This window comes from Lepidothrix coronata, unplaced genomic scaffold (genome assembly GCF_001604755.1).
Source record: "Lepidothrix coronata isolate B3197 unplaced genomic scaffold, Lepidothrix_coronata-1.0 Scaffold95, whole genome shotgun sequence".
Lineage (NCBI taxonomy): Eukaryota > Metazoa > Chordata > Aves > Passeriformes > Pipridae > Lepidothrix > Lepidothrix coronata.
In genome coordinates, this window is record NW_016690275.1 from 202,936 (window position 1) to 219,633 (window position 16,698).

A 16,698-nucleotide genomic window follows, 5' to 3' on the forward strand; every position below is an offset into this window, starting at 1 on the left:
GGTTTTGTTAGTGAAAAAGAAATAGATTTATATACATACAAAAGGGCAGCTACTAAAAGAAGGCATATGCCTGTAGGACAGAAGCAGTCTCCTGACTGCAACCAACATTTTATCATCTTCCCATCTTGTGACAACTGGAGTGTATTCTAGCTGAGCAGAGCTCCTACCCATTTGTCCTTGTGTCTATATGTCTGCTATATGTACAATATCATATAACTTCAGTATGATCAATAGGATTATTTTATTTACACATCATGTACCCCATTGCCTCATATCCTTTTAGACACTGTTTCTGGAAATGCAGAGCTGCGGTTGTTGCCAAACGCTTTATTTTTCTACTTTTTCTTTTATTATTTAAAAGTGAAACAAACAAGAAAATGCCATACAACTCAGCAAGAGGTTTAAAAAAATATCCAGGGTCATTCACAAGTCTCTTTTTCATATCAAGAATTTCCTCATCTTTTCCCCAAAGAACAGAATGTTTGGAAACATTTTAGTTACACTGCCGATAAAAGTAGAAGTAGTAATCAGTAAAAAATATTCCAGCAAAATAAGGGTCTGTCGAGCAGCCAGCAAAACCCTGCAGAAGAAAAATGAAGGAGATTCATATAAGATATTCTTTCAGTTGAAATGCTATTTGTCTTTTGCTGTGTTGCCGTTTGAAAAGGCTTACCGGTACAGCTACACGGAAATAGTATGCGCTGTCATACAACTTAGCTACAGGGAGAGTCCAAATATGGTGACGCCCCTAGAAGATAAATGAGAGAGAGATTAGATAACCTTATTTCCTGAGAAACTGAAGAGAAGGTTAGGCTCTGGAAACATTTCATTGACAAATGCAGTGCCAAGTAATTATGATAACAAGCCTTGGTAGCTATAGTCAAAGTATTTAAAGAGCCAGTGCTGACTTCAAACCCTGCAAATGTGGGTTTGCTCTGATCACCTCTGCACAGGAACTGACAGGCATCTAATTCCCACTGGCACTCAGCTGGCTCTGAATAACTGAACTCCCTCATTTGTTTTCTAAGCACATCCCAAAATAAATAGGGATTGTTCCTGATTTGCCAGGTGGCCTGAGAGCTTCAAGTTGTAACAGCAACAAATGGCAGTTCTGCTGATTTTGGAATAACAACTTTAGTAGTCCTCAGAAACAGGAAAGTTCCTCTATAAATTCTAAAGATATAGGTAGTGTCTTCACTCAGTATTTCAAAAACACATACAGGCAAGGTTTCATGCTGTCTTTCATTACAGGGTTCTGCCATGTACAAATTAAACAATATATTTTGTATCTGAAATGTTTATGATACACTGAATTAAAAAAATTCAATCCTCAGCTCTCCTTAACCTAATGAGCCATGGTAACTTCTATTTCGTCAGTTTCTAGTGTCTCAACTCCTTCATCTGTCTCTCCTCCCTTCACTTTCTGACACATCCTCTCTGCTGGAGATCATATGTTCATATGATAAAACTTACATGAGACTGCTGAGTCCAAATGACTGCTGTCCTGCCTTTTGGTAGGGAATAAGCCTTCCAATCCCTACGAAAATCCTCTTGAAAGAAACCTCTTCAACTAGGCAGCATTTCTAGTCTGAGTCACGTCAAATCTGAATGCTCACTGCTGGAGATTTGTTAGCTTCAGTCTTCTGAAGTGGATTTCAGGTTGACACGGGAAATCTCTTTGACCAGTTTTGTCACTAAGCTTCAAGGACATTTATGCATGGCGAAACTCTCTATGTCTGACTTAATTTCAGTTCTGTTGGAATTACAGCAAACTTGGCCAAAACGGAAAATTTTGGCTTTCTGATGGCTTTGCCACAGTTGCAGAGAAGCCTGTAACTTTTTGCAAGGGTATATGAAAAGTTGATCAGAACATCAGCTGAAGATTGGAGGCATCTCAACTGCTCTAATTTGACAAAGCACCAAAAAAATATTTTAAATCAATTAAGAGTATATTATATATGGCACCATAGATCAGAAAGCTAAAGAAGACTCAGAAATTACTTCCAAATTCAAGGATGTTTCTCTTACAATGTGTTCAGAAATGCTATTATCCTTGCTTATGCCTTTCCTAGTGTTTTAGCCAGAATAAACATTCCCAAGCAAACACTGACAAATGGGGACCTTGAAAGAGTCTTATATTTCCAGGGAATTGAAGAGAGTTTAAAGCCTTCATCAATTTACTGGAGATGCTCAAAAGTTTGCAAGAGCTGGCCACTAAATATTTTTTTTTTTAACTGGTAAAAGCTAACATGTTTTAACAGGCTTTATTCCCATTGAAGCAATCCAGAGAATGACATGTAAACTCTTGCTTTTAAAATGGAGAGTTTTCCCTAGAGGGATTTATTGGTAAACTCATGTTCACACAGAAATAGAGGGGAATACTACCATTGTTTCCAGTAAATTGAAGACTTTAAAAGTGGAATTCATTACCCATAAGATAATAATGGAAACCTAAATTAGATGGAAGTTTGGAGGACTCTGTCTCCTAAAGTCCTGAGTGATAAGTTATTCCCATTTTTTTAAGTACCTCTGGAGTTATAATGAGTTATAGTGGTGACTTAGGCTGAAGGAGACTCAAAACTCTCCTTCCAGAGAAACGCTGGATAGATTTTAATAAAAGTCAGCAGAAAAGTGACTCCAACAAAAAGATTTCATGTCATTATGGCCATGCCAAAGCCAGCTATGACTGACAGACTCAAAGCACCACTGGATATCTACTACCTTAACCAAGACCAGAATTTTGCAGCCATTAGTTTTATAAAAATGATCGCCACAAGCCAGAGTATTGCTGCAGAAATCTTACCTGTGTGGTTTCTAAGAAATCCTTCCTACTGTTTTGGCTTGAAGAATAATGGGAGCAATAATTTCCAAATGTGACTTTGCAGAGAAATATAATTAATGGCTCTGTGGTGCTTCAAGAAACAGAGAAAAATAAGGACAAAAATTATTTTATTAAAAATAAAATCAGTTCCCCCAAACCACAAACCAATATTCAAAATAAATTTATAGTCAGTGAAACTCTGAGTATGATGTATTAATCCCTACATGGGAGGGCTGTACCATTAGTTTATAATGGCATACATTTAAAAGGCAAATCTTCAGCAGCTGTAGAAAACAAGCAGACGCTTCAGGAGTACTGTTATAGTTCCTCTTATCTGAAAAAGGCAGATGTTTGCAAGGATAACATTCAAGATCAAAAGACTGGACAAGCCATTCCTTGGAAAGACAGAAGTCATGAAGTGTCAAGGAGATTGTTTGGCAGCTGTTCTGGCTATCACTGGCTTTTCTCAGAGAACTCCAAAAGAAAGGACTGGTTACTTTTGGGAGAACCCAGTGGAGTTGGGCTTTTGAGGAGAAAATACCTGCTGAGAGGATTAAGTCTGCTACTTATTCCTGCCGTAAGTCACAATTTTATGTGTTACCACAAGTTCCTGCACAAGAATCCCCTTTTACAGGGGTTGGCACAACAGGCCCAAAAAAGGTACTCTCTGGAGGTAATGACGTATGTGCCTAATAATATTTCTCTACACCAAAAAAAAAACCAAATCCCTAGGCCAAAGGCCACAATCCTGCCAATATATGCATACACGTCTGCTCAAATGATTATTAGGAAAAAACTTTAAGACTTCTGGATTTAAATATTTGTAACAATGGGTGAAATTGTCATTGGGCTGAGAATGGTATTAGGCCTATGCTACAGCAAGGGATCTACTCAGACATCTACATTAAGAACTTAGTTGTGCATAGATTTATCCCACTCCTCTGAAAAGGACCAATTTGTGTCACAATAAACATCAGGCAAGAATTTCTATCAAATTAGGAACTACTGTTGCTTTTTGTATGTGTTGTCTTTAATTGTACTTACTTTATTTCCAGTGAGATTTCTACATCCATGGGTGTGTATTTGTTAACAGGAATGACAAAGCTGTAATTTCCAGAGCTAAAAAAGGTTGCATTAATACACTTAGGATTTGCATTTAAATTTAAACAGAAAAAAAAAAAAAAAACCAACAAAAAGGTAGCAAAGACTCCTGCATGCTACAGTAAGCAACTGTGAGCAGGAGCCAGCAAAGTAACTATGCCACATTAATGGTATTTTATTCCACCACAGCATAATAAGACAATTTACCTACCTGCACTGCAGATTTTTACTGCAATAGCGATTGTCAATGCTTTGCTGAGTTTCCAAAATCTGTATGGAACTGATTGTTGTATCAATCCCTAAAAATATTAACAATAATGGTTTATTCTTGATTATTTCAATAAATAATTTCAAGAAATCTTAGATAAGAGCATAATAAAACTGCAGTTAATACAGTGGCATCTACCCTCTTGATTGCCGCTACAGGACTTGCTGCAGGTCTAAATTAGTGCTCATTTAAAAGCCTCTGATTGATTACCATCATTCTGCCATTATAGGGGAGATAAGATTCTTGTTCAGTTTGCAAGGACAAACATCCTGGGAACCTAAGATTGTACCATTTTCTTTTGGGCAGACATTGAAGGTAATTTTGATGGCAGCCCAAGTAGAACACAAATGTGTCAATATTCATTTTAATCTACTAGAAACCATGCTCATGCAAGTAATCATTACTTTGAAAAACATTATCTTTGTTGAGAGAAACAATATGGAATGGAAAAAAACTTGTTTCTACTCCTATGTGCAAGAAGACTACCCAACTTTAATGAATATTATAATTGCTTCATAAAATGTTGCCTTGAACTTGCAAGAACTTTTGCTTTTTCAAGAACTTTGTAATATGCTACATATAGGTGAAGCGTATAGCCACAATGATACTGTTTTTTGCCAAGGCAGATTAGCCCTGCAGAGCGTTAGGCAGCAAGTACCAATGTTCTTGCTAACACAGGAGCACAGCTGCTGCTTTAACATCTGGCCCAGGAATCACTGCAGTGAACTGCATCCTGAAGGGCTTGTTTCTTCTGAATACATCTATGGCATCCAGTTGGTGAATGTCCACAGTTAAACCTGAAGCATCTCAGATTCCTAAGCCAGCCCATTTCAGTTTGAAGGGGCTTAAACAGAAGGGGCTGAACAGGTTTTATCCCTTTGAGTGGAACTAGGCTGACATGCCAGTGGTTTGGGGAAGGCCCAGGTGTGGAGGGAGAGTGGAAGTCATCAGCAGATCACTACACTCCAGCTATAGCCTATGGCATCAAGCTGCTGGTATTTTAAATCCTAGAATTATGGAAAATCCTGAGCAGGAAGGGACCCACAAGAATCACAGAGTCCAACTCTAAGCCATGCACAGGACACCATGTGTCTGAGAGTGCTGTCCAAATTCTTCTTGAACTCTGTTAGCCTTGGTGTCACAACCACTTCTCTGGGGAGCCCGTTCCACTGCCTGACCACCCTCTGGGTGAAGAACCTTTTCCTAGTATCCAGCATAAACCTCTCCTGACACAGCTTCATGCTATTCCCTCAAGTCCTATCTCTGGTCACCAGAGCAAAGAGATCAGTGCCTGCCTCTCCACTTCCCATCGTGAGGAAGCTGTAGACCACTAGGAGGTCTCCTCTCAGTATCCTCTTCTCTAGGCTGGACAAACAAAGTGACCTCAGCCACTCCTTGTAAGGCTTCCCCTCCAGACTCTTCACCAAGTCTTGCAACAGGGTGCAGAAAGCACAAGGAGGACCAGGTTTAGCAGGGCCAAGCCTGTTCTTCACGTTGCACTGTGCACACTAGTTTTGTGTTTCTGTTCCTCTGTTCTACAGCAATCATTCCCTACTTTGCAGACAAACTTGATGATTATAGGCTGACCTATTCTCTGATTATAAAACATTTGTGTGGTAGTATATACTTAACTTGCAGCATGCAAAAATCCACACATATGCTTAAGTGACAAAGGGAAATTGAACATATTCATCTCAAAGAACTAGCACAGAAGAGCGTTCCTCTATGACACAACATCTTATTACAACACGTATCATAGTGATGCCTCAGAGGACTTTTTCTGAAGTGTGTACCCACGTAAAAAAAATTAGAAGGGGAATGCCACTGGGGCACACCTTTCTTCTGTTCCTCATATGGCCCTGGGTAGCAACCTGCTTTAAGTGCATGCTAGTGTATAGATGTCTTCTCATTCAAATATTGCCTAATCTTTAATCAAATTTTTATTAAAAAACCCAATCCTTAAAATGGAGGATACAGATAAACAGAAAAGACATAAGGCATAATCCTGCTCATACTGAATGAATGCCAGAGCATGCTGTTATAACATATGTAATTAGCAGATACTCATTTTTACATAAAAGAATCAATATTTTCAGCCCAGATTGGCACTGACAGCAGTGCAGAGTCACTAAAAGAGGAGCCTGAAATCAAGCCGAAAGTCTTGTGTCTAGGAACTTCATTTCATCTCCTCTGAGGAAGGCAGTGTCAGGATCCTAAGGCAGAGATGGCCCCTTTCAGCAGCTGACACTTTAATCCCTTAAGTGAGATGAGCCAAATTCCAAACACTTCCTTTACACTGTATCATGCATTTCATGCACACAAATATCACACTCATATCCTTAAGCATTTTGCTGTTAAAGGGTTAGCACAGTTGAGCACCTTGTAACTTTTTAGCCCCTGTCAAAGAAATGTCACATCATTTTATTGTGTCTGAAGCCAAGCCAACCCTCTAGAGAGGGCAGTCAGAATGTCTATAAAAACCAAATGAAGATGTAAGAATAAACTGAAAATTACAGTGAATCACAGGTTTCCTGTGGTTCCCAGGGAATAGCTTCCCAAGTGCTAATTCTCTATAATGATCAGTTATAAATAAAACTCCTCTAAATTCCAGAAGCAGAATTTCAAGCCTAAAAGTAGCTCTTGAAAGTTATACAAGTATACATTTTTACTGCATTTACTTTAAATATAAGACTTACAGTCATTTCCAAGATCAGGTCTTCCATTACGTTTTTTGACTGGATTTCGTTCAGGTAGTATGCCACTTTTGTTTCCTGTGAAAGGATGTATGTACAAACATCTCCTAAATTAGCCTTGCACAGTTGTAACAGCAAAGTATGAATACAACACCAGAAGATGTTTTGTTAATTATCTCTTAGATAAAGGTATGCATAACCACAAGAGAAATCTTTAAAATACCAAGCCCCTCTATTCAGAAGATACACACAAAATAAGTTTGCAGATAACAAGATACGAGCTTTCAAAATCTACAAGATATCTAAAACATTTCCAAAAAACAGCTGCATAGAAAAGATTTCATCACAAACACAGAACATCACCAATTTTTATAATAGAGAGACAAAGTGAAAGTCAATATGCAGTCAGGTACTTCAGGACAAATCTGATCATAAAGCCACATCTTTTTTATTAGTGAGAAAATTGCATTAATAATAATAGGCATCTGGCACACAAACATGAACTGATACAACAACTGGTAGAACAACTAAGGTTTTTGAATGAGATGTTAAGATACGGAGGACTGACCCAGTACTTCGGAGAGAGATGCCTAAACAAATTAAATAAACTGATAAACAGCTCTGACAACACAATCACCATGTTCATTGATGTCACCTCTGTAACTTCAAACATTGAACCAGTCTGGGTAATATAAGCTGATGATTTTTTTTTTTAACTGTTATTCTATTAATTTTCTCAAAACTTCTCTAGAAAAGTGAACTTTAAAGGTCTTTTGAATAATCATCACAAAGTACAACCTGGGGAAGGCAAAAAGCCCTTCAAGCGCATGGAAATGGTTTAATGCCATTCCTATGCTTTTACACTAACTGCCAGTCAAGAATCTGTTCAGAGACATGTAGCCAATAAGATGGCACTTGGAAATGTTGATCTTGCCTAAACTAACATGTTTCATCAAATACCATTTCTCAAATACCAAAATACTCCATTCTCGTGTTTTCCAAAGGAAACATTCCGATTTCACAATGGCTGTTTAGAACAAAAATTTCTGTTTCATTATATAAAAATTTATTTTACAGAAAGAAGGATCAGAATGCATTATTACTGAGACTGAAACAAGATAGCTGGATTGACTTGACTGTTTTCTTATTCGTGCCAGATTTGGTTTCCATTTCAGTATTGGGAAATAAGAAAATCCAGACTTTTCTCATGCTGTAGGTGACCAAAAGCATGGAAAAACATTAACAACTGGAATCCAAGGGCCCAGAAACAATGTAACACAAAATCATCTTTGGGATTTTAATCTGTTTTGTGTCTTGTTATGAATCTGTCACTGCTGCCAGTTATTCCTTGAATCCATTTTCTATTTACCAGCTCATCATACAGATCTTCTGGTTCTGCAAGTTTTGGTGGTTACTGCTGCATTTAGTAGTTGTCTGCTGTCCCATTTCATTATACTGTTCCACACACTTGGAATAATAGCTACTGAACAATCAATCACTTTTACATGTACAGTCAGTCTTGAGGCAGATACAGAAAAAGCCTGTTCATTCTCTCAGTCCTCCTGCATTTTCTTCTGATTTCTCTTAATAGTCTAGATATGCTAGCAATGCATTAAACGCTGTCATTTTGCATTTTCATTAGCAGAGAACTACTCTGTATGAAAACCTATATCCCCTCATAAAGGAAAAAGATTGCTCCCTCTAGATAAAAAAAAATATTTCAGCCATGCAAGTGTTGGCAGGAATATTTATTAAATACTCTGAATTAGTAAACTCTTAAAACTGTGATTCTTTTGCAGATGATGGAAGAAAGCAGTAAGCGGGCAGCAGAATTTTGTACAAAAACCAGGATAAAGACAGATTTACTTCACTAAGATTTCAACTATTATACTGAGTCCGTAACCAGTATAGAACTTTATTTTTACTTGAGTTTTCACTCGTCATAAAATTACCATTTCGTTGCTTCCTTTAAGCTGAAGCAATCTAAATCTGGAGTGCAAGGTGCCAACTGAGATCACCAAGAACCACCAAAATGCACCACAGCAGCCTTCAATAAATTGTGGTAAACTTCCATTCTTTCACATACAGTAACTCTGAGGACTTTCTCAAAGGCCCATGTGGGGTGTGAGGATCCAATTCAATAACAAATATAAAAGTAAAAGCATACAAGAATGTAATTATCTTCAAATAAGCTTGAGCTAAACTCATCCATTAAACATGATATCCACTTTTTTTTCCCACTTTCTGGTTTTAATTCATGTGAGTGGTAATATTCTATAAGCAGTATGGAAAAAAATCTGCTGATGTTTTCTTGTGGTGGTGGTACCTTACTATGAATCTGTTAACTACCATCTGAAGGCAATAAATGTGAATGTATGAGGTTGATCAAAATCCAAGAGGAGCCCTCAGCAACCTTTAATTGTGACAGAAAAGACACTGGGGAGAAACAACACTGTAAGAGAAGGTAAGGACAGCCCCTGGTTATTGGTGACACTTAACTTTAAGGGGAGAGCAGTGAGCACTAATGGCATGGAAGCAGAGGGCAGAAAAGGCCCAAATGCTGCAGGGTGTTCACACTCCTTAGTTCCACTGAAATCAAGGGGAGTTTGAAAGCCTAAATCTTCAAGAGAAACTAGTTAAAACAAATAAAGTGTAGGGGAGAAAGGTCACATTAAGCTAGACTACATAAGGATATGCTGATTTTTTGTTTGATAAATTTTGTCTTGCTTATGAATGCTTTTATTTCTACTTGAACTTTCCTAAACAGCCTTCTTAAGAAATCTGAGATACAAGGGATTAGGAGCTACAATGGATGCACTCACTAGCAGTCTGCAACCACAGAATTCAGCTGTCACATTGTAGAACAGCAAAAGGTCTGTTAAATGTGAACTCCTAAAGTAGTATTTAATTCAACTGTAATTTCAAATAGTTTTACCTTTCCACAAATCAGACTAATCAGATGCTTCTAAAATATCCAGTGTTTATCTTGCTTATTCCCCATATTTAACTCTTGGCTTTTTGTGCTGAAAACATTTTTCTTTTCATTTATCTTGGCTGCAGCTACATTAAACAGCTTGTTGGTTTTCCTTCTGTTTGGATTTCATATTGACATTGTTACCTTCCATCTGGGGATACATTCAGCTTCATTAAACTCATGCAGAACTGAAATCTTTCAGTTGCTTGTGTACTATGCTGATTTTTCGCTCTTTGATCCACACTTAATGCTATTTGGAACATAAGACCTTGAGAAGGTAATGCTTTGTGTTTATTCTTATCTTCTTTTTCCACCTAATACCAAAAGCAGTCAGCTAGGGACAGAAGGTTTTCATATTTCATTTTCATCCATCTACAATTCCCTCACTTATAAATGAGATTAATGTCTTTTTGATTAATCAACACTTTCAGGCTTCAGAGCAATACAAATTACTCAGGTATGAGCTCTTGAAAGCACTGTATTGAGATGTATCTGCCACAGGCTTACTGCAGCACTAATCACAGGAATCACAAGGACCACTTACATGCAGCTTGTCTGCCGTATAAAGAATGGCCAGTGGGTGAGTCCCACTGCAACAGTTCATACTAAGTGTCACAGCAATTGGTAATGCCAGCTCTGGCAGACATCTGAAATTCAGAAGCTGAACTGCATCCATCCCCAACTTCACCTCAGTTTGTCAACTGTGGTGCAAGAATTGTTCCAAAGGAAGAGTACAATTAGTGGTCTAGTAATACTAACATACGCTTCCAGACATTGACAATGTTAAGGACTGGCATAGAGGAACACAGATTCCAACAACTTATGCATACCTTTATGCATTAACTCTTTCTTATAAATATTATAAAAGTTGAAAATGGCACCTTCTCACACATTACACATATAACATCTGGCAGACAATAGCTGAAAGAGAATTCATTTCAGTAAAAGTATTTTATTTTATAGAGCTCTGCCTTCAAATAATGCTACTCAAAAACCCTGCATGAACAATCAGAGTTTTAATTGTAACTTTTATGTTTTCAGGTAGTTGGAATTCTGTCTCTGCCCACAGAAAAGATATCATCATACTGTGATACGATTAAGTATTTTATTTAACATCTGTTAATTCACTCTCTACTACCCTCAATCTACTCCTGTCTAACTGTAGCCAAAGGTTAATTAAAGGGATTAGTGACTTTCCAGTTCACATGAAATCATTTACTATAAATGGCCAGGAAGAACAGTGACACCTGACAAAACATTTTAGGACCCCAAATCTTAAAGGTAACCAGGCCAGATTATTCAAAAACATGTTGACTGCAATGATGATTAGTTATATCAGGATTTTTAAAATCCTCTGGACTAGGCTCTTTTGTAGGAAGCTAACTACCCTTAAAGATTCTTGCCCCTTCCCCCATACTCTCCATACAGTTTCTACTAAAATTGTAAATAACAGAAATTAATTTTTCAACTTACGTTTCTCCTTTGCATTGTTTGTTTCATAACTTAGAGATTTGACTTTCGGTTGATGAATTGGACAACAATAGACCTTGTCACAAGGCAAAATATCACAGAAATTCACTTCAGGGATCCTGCTGATGGGCTGTGTGCTCTGAGGAATTGTGCTTTCCATCTGAAACGCTAAAGCAAAAAAAAAAAAGATTATCAAAAATGCTGTGTGTCTATTGACATTTTATAACAGCACAGGAATAACAGCACAGTAGAGACACAGTACCTGTTGTAGTGGTGGGGGAGAGTAAAACAGAACTTGAGGTACTGCAGATGAAGAAAAATAATTCATTAAGAAATGGACATCAGAGTTGAGGACCAAAACAAATTGGTCCACAACCTATTACTAATTCTACTAATTCAAATTCACTAATGCTAATTTAATTACTTGCCTGTAAACCGGATGTTTTTCAAAACGTCTGTCATGAATGCTAAGTAAATATAGGCTCCATATTGTCAAAGCACTGTAGAAAGAGAATTATTCTGTAGATTTACATCTATCTCTTATGTAACATAATATGAATAATAACCTTGGCAGCACCTTGTCCAAACGTCCACTTTCCCTTTTGAGGCACATTCAAGGTGCACCACACAGTGTGACGTGGACAGAGATTAGTTGCATATGCAACTAATGCATATTTCACTTTTATAAAATTATTTAAACTCTCCAATATCACCAGGCATATTCACTGTTAATTTTAATACATTGTGTTCTTTGAGCAGGAAGGGTGAAAAGAAGAAAAAGAAGTGCTATCTTCTTTCTGATAAGTAGAAAGGGGAAGGGAGAAACAAGTCAACTTGTTGATAAGTAATTGTTACCATAGTGCCATAATAGCAATCAAAGCTACTATAGTCACCCGGAAAATCTTCATGGAGCAAGATTCTTTGGTCTTTGACAAACAAACCTAGAAAAAAAAAAGTTTGCTTAATTTAAGTGGCACATAACTAAGCTACTACTAGTAGATTAAGAAATACTACACTAGTCTGACTTTAAGTCACCTTTCTTTCTTTCATAGGAACATACAAGTTGTCCTTATAGAGTGGTACTCGTCTAAGGAGAAAAACTTCAGTAATGAAAGGCTGCCTGAGACTGTGAGTGCACTGTGAACTGTTGATAGTCTGGGGACACAAACATTACAAAGGAAGAAAGATAGTTAAAAATGACAGCTCCTTATCCATTCTTCCTGCCATTTTTCATACTCTTGAAGAATTTCAGAATCAAATGAAGAACTCAGTAAGCAGTGGCCAAAAGTAAAAGCTCAGCAGCTTTCAGTGTGTATTCAGACCATGTTAAACCAGGGCTGGTGTAAATACAGAAGAAAGGCACTTTACAAACAAGTAAGATGATCTTAGATGATGAAGCATTTGACTGTCATCATGTAACAAAGAATATTTGACCTATTATTTTCTCTTGCTCTTTGGCACTGGCAAAAGCAAGGTAGGCAAATGAGCATTGGTTCATCTTAAAGAGCAGGACTTGGCAGACTAGGAGGATTGTCTTTTAAAAGGTCAACATATATTTCCTAACTCAGCCAATCCCTGTGAAAAGGGGTGTGTGCTTCTATACCATATGAGCAAGAGGAAGTAATTCAGCAATAGCAATATCATCTTAGCCGGGTCTTAACCACCTGAAAGACATCGTTATCCAGTACAAAACAGGAGCTGATAACTGCAAACCACAGTGAAAAACACACTCAAGGATGAAAGCTGAGGAAGAATCAGCATCACTGTGCAGAATTCCAAATCAAACTGAGCATTTCTATGTAAGACTGCACTACACCATACAAGCACAACTACAGGCTGAACATTCCTGTCCTGTTGGTCTCCCTCCTCCTTCACACCATTATGCAGCATGGATCTACTCTCACACAGACTATGTATAGACAAGAAGTGTCTTGTACATAATATCTATCTCAGTACAGTTAATTTTTAAGCTTCTAGCATGACACTAAATAATCCTGGATAAGGAATTTGATTATATTTACAAATATGAAAGCTTTCACCAATATTTCAGCACTTACTTTCTCATAAACATATTTTGTATATTTAATTTCACTCACCTTGCTGGATTTTAGCGGGACTGATTTTTTTGATGGCAAAAAACTAGTAGCTCGACTATACCTGCTGTAAGAGACAAGATCTGTTTAACATTCAAATCCATCAGCAACTAATAAATGAAAAAAAGACATTTTCAATAGAGTGTTAATGTCACTTGCTTTTGCAATTTTAACATTTACAAAGAGAAAGGCAGAAGTGTCATCAGACATTTTCAAGCACAAAGGTCTCTAGTTAACTCATTCAGGTGAATGCTATTAAATGCTACATTTGATTTCAAAGAAAAGTTGGGGAAATGATTTAGAAACAGGAAATGCTCATCATTTCCACTGAAGCACTAATGAAGATTCTTTCTAGCAGAAGCTCTGCAGATTTGTCTTAGAAGCAATTTCCATATCCAGACCTGTAACTGGATATAGTCTACCCTTGCTTTATGCAACTGCAGCAATTACAAAAATTACTGCAATTTAACAGCTGTTTCAAATATTAATTTTGTCAGTGAGTTAAAAAAATATGAGAAATTCGGGGGGGTTGCACAACTTAAATGTTGGAAATGAGATGAACTCCACTGTCAAGCAAAATTGGTTTTCATTTCTATCACAGAGATCACTTACCAACTTGTGTGACAACTATAAGAGAACATCCTAGACAGAGGTACCTGACTTTGCTCTCTTCACTGACTGTTGATTTTAAACTGCTCATTCGTTTCAGCCTGGCCAGTTTCCTGTTCCACTGTTCCAGTTCTTCTATTCTGACTTCAAGATTGTTCGTTACTTTACAAAGTTGCTTTACAGCACCAACATTCTCCATAAAGATCTGATCCTAAGAAACAAAACAATGACAAAAGTAGATAGAGTATATTCATCAATCAGATGTAACAAGCAGACATGAGTACAGAAGTCACATATGTAAGGACACACTGAATACTTAAAATGCAAACACAAGTTCTCACTGTAAATGGGATGCACTATAAAACCCTTTTTCCAGATGTTCAATTGGCAGTAAATTGAAAATGAGAACTTGCAAAAAAATTTGAAGAATATAAAGGGCTTTTTAGACTAAGAATTTAAGCTATATTATACCTTCACACTGTGTTGAATTTTAAACTTTGACACTGTCACAACAGGCATCTGCTATTTGATTTTCAGTGCTGCAGCTGAACAAAGATTTCAGAATCCCCTAGTAAAATGTACATCCAACCACCTACCTACAGGTATTAAGTAGGATCAGACAAGCCAGAGTTTCTATCCATGTTGTATGCATAATGCTAATCACACAGGGATCAGTGAGAAGGGAAAAAACCAAAACAGAGCTCAAGATGTGATGGCATAATATTTTGCTCTCCCCTTAAGCCTCTCCAGTCTCTTACGGGAGTCCTGTAAGTTTTATTATCACAATTAGCTCTGCAACACAGTTCAAACACCTTCCATTTACTCCTGAATATTTTACCCAAGAAGACCCTTCTGTTCTCCTACCCCTGCTTATCATCTAGATATCAATCTGCTGCTAGAGAAGCCCTCAGTACAATCATCCACGCAGTTAGTATTTTATCCATTTCTGATACAAAAATGGGTACTGATCCGCTATAAGAGCATGGTAGCAGCGTACTTTCTCTGCTGTGTTTGAAAGAATGGCTTTCTTATACATATATACAACCAGACTAATGCCATTAAACCTTGGATGAAGCTATTAATGCAGCTAATGTTACTAAGTGTTCCAGTCCAGTCAAGTTATGCAGAAGAATGGCAAAAGTAGTTTTGCCTTTCACGTTGTAAATGCCACACACACCTTTTTTTTAAAGGTGAATGCATTCCACAAAACCAGACAGTATTTTGTACAAGCAGAATCAGAACACAGTTATAAGTGGTAAGTTGCAAACTTCCCTACTGCCAGAAGACTAACAGCCTGTTTAACTAAAAAGTGATTTCAAAATAATCTTTTGTGCCTAGAACTGTGAAATCATTTATATGGTCACTTGTCCTGATATCAATGATATGCAGCAGCTGCCCTTTCCATTCTCTTCAAACCATGCATGAATCACTTCTAGGTGGCCTCAACTAGCTGAGAAAATAGCTCATATGGTACAATGAAGCAATACTTTCTTGGGGAGAAAAAGGACTGATTAGAGTTTTACTGCCTCACTGGTGACAAAGTATTGAGCACAGCGAGACTGAGAAGAAAAGAAAATATTGTCTCAAAATAGCAAATTTCACACAGTTGAGACATTTCTCTAGGAAGCAGCAGAGCCTGCTACAAATGTGCAATGCAATCAAATGATTTTACAGAGTTCAATAGCTCCAGACAGGTGACTGACAAAGAGACACAACAACAGTAGCCAATGTCCCGCTTATCTGGAACTAAACCTGGAATACGAGATAATAAAGTTCAAGGCCTCATCACCTGTCAAACTAAAAGCAAAGATATGGGGCACTATCCATTTGCTACTCAAGGTGCTCAGCTATTCTGGAGTTCGGAGCTCCAGAAATTTAAATCAGATGTTCAACCTGGACAACAGATGTTCCAAATCTCTGAATTCAATATACATCTTAAAGTGTTAGACACAGATCTCTCCTGCCCCTGTCACCCCAAAGGTCACAGAATTGACATTCACATGCTGTGCCACAGGTGTCAGGAGAAAGAGGAGAAAGCACAGATCTACCGAACCATAATAAAACACTGAAGTGTTTGTCAAGTAATTCCAGCTCTGGACAAGTAGTCAAGAAAATGCTAAGCAGCAAATAAGCCACTGCTGTAACAACCCATTCCTGCTTGGGCCACATACATAGCAGAATAATGCTCTGCAGGTGTGAAGTAGAAAGTAGGCTCTCTTCATTTGCTAGGTCACATCCCTGGAAGACATCCTGGCAAGCATTATCTAGAGACCCAAGGTACAGAGGAGAAAGGGAACATGATAGGCCCAAACAGCAGTGCTGTGAGGCACTGTTTGAGATGGTATTTTGTGTGATATTTCAGAAAAAAAGAGATATAAATCAAAAGCTCAATTATCCAACCTAAAATTTTGTCAGAAAAAAAAACAAACTGACTACCTCAAAGCAATTTTGCGGGGGCTTAAAACTGCAAATGATGCTGCAGCTGTCACACAGTGTAACAGGAAGGGCTAAAGAGCAAAATTAACTTAGTGTCATGATCTGACAGCACTGCTCTTCTCTGACCATCTAGAAATTGTTGGAACCTTGACCAAATTCAGCAATTTTCTAAGTCTCCTTTTCAACAGTATCTTCGGAAAGTGCTCTTTCCACAACTTTATTCAAGGTTATCT

General features: G+C 37.6%; 1 protein-coding gene across 1 annotated transcript in view; it reads right to left on the reverse strand.

Moving 5' to 3' along the window:
- Positions 1-384: 384 nt before the first annotated feature.
- Positions 385-16,698, reverse strand: part of MYRFL (myelin regulatory factor-like) — a 39,869-nt gene continuing 23,555 nt past the window's right edge. The window contains exons 15-26 of the mRNA XM_017822074.1: positions 14,077-14,240; positions 13,424-13,487; positions 12,183-12,268; positions 11,756-11,827; positions 11,590-11,630; positions 11,331-11,495; positions 6,887-6,961; positions 4,134-4,221; positions 3,866-3,940; positions 2,804-2,912; positions 674-748; positions 385-580 (exon numbers count right to left, since the gene is read on the reverse strand). Of these exons, the coding sequence (XP_017677563.1) occupies positions 494-580; positions 674-748; positions 2,804-2,912; positions 3,866-3,940; positions 4,134-4,221; positions 6,887-6,961; positions 11,331-11,495; positions 11,590-11,630; positions 11,756-11,827; positions 12,183-12,268; positions 13,424-13,487; positions 14,077-14,240 (1,101 nt within the window). The 3' untranslated portion in view covers positions 385-493. The remainder of the gene's footprint in view (positions 581-673; positions 749-2,803; positions 2,913-3,865; positions 3,941-4,133; positions 4,222-6,886; positions 6,962-11,330; positions 11,496-11,589; positions 11,631-11,755; positions 11,828-12,182; positions 12,269-13,423; positions 13,488-14,076; positions 14,241-16,698) is intronic.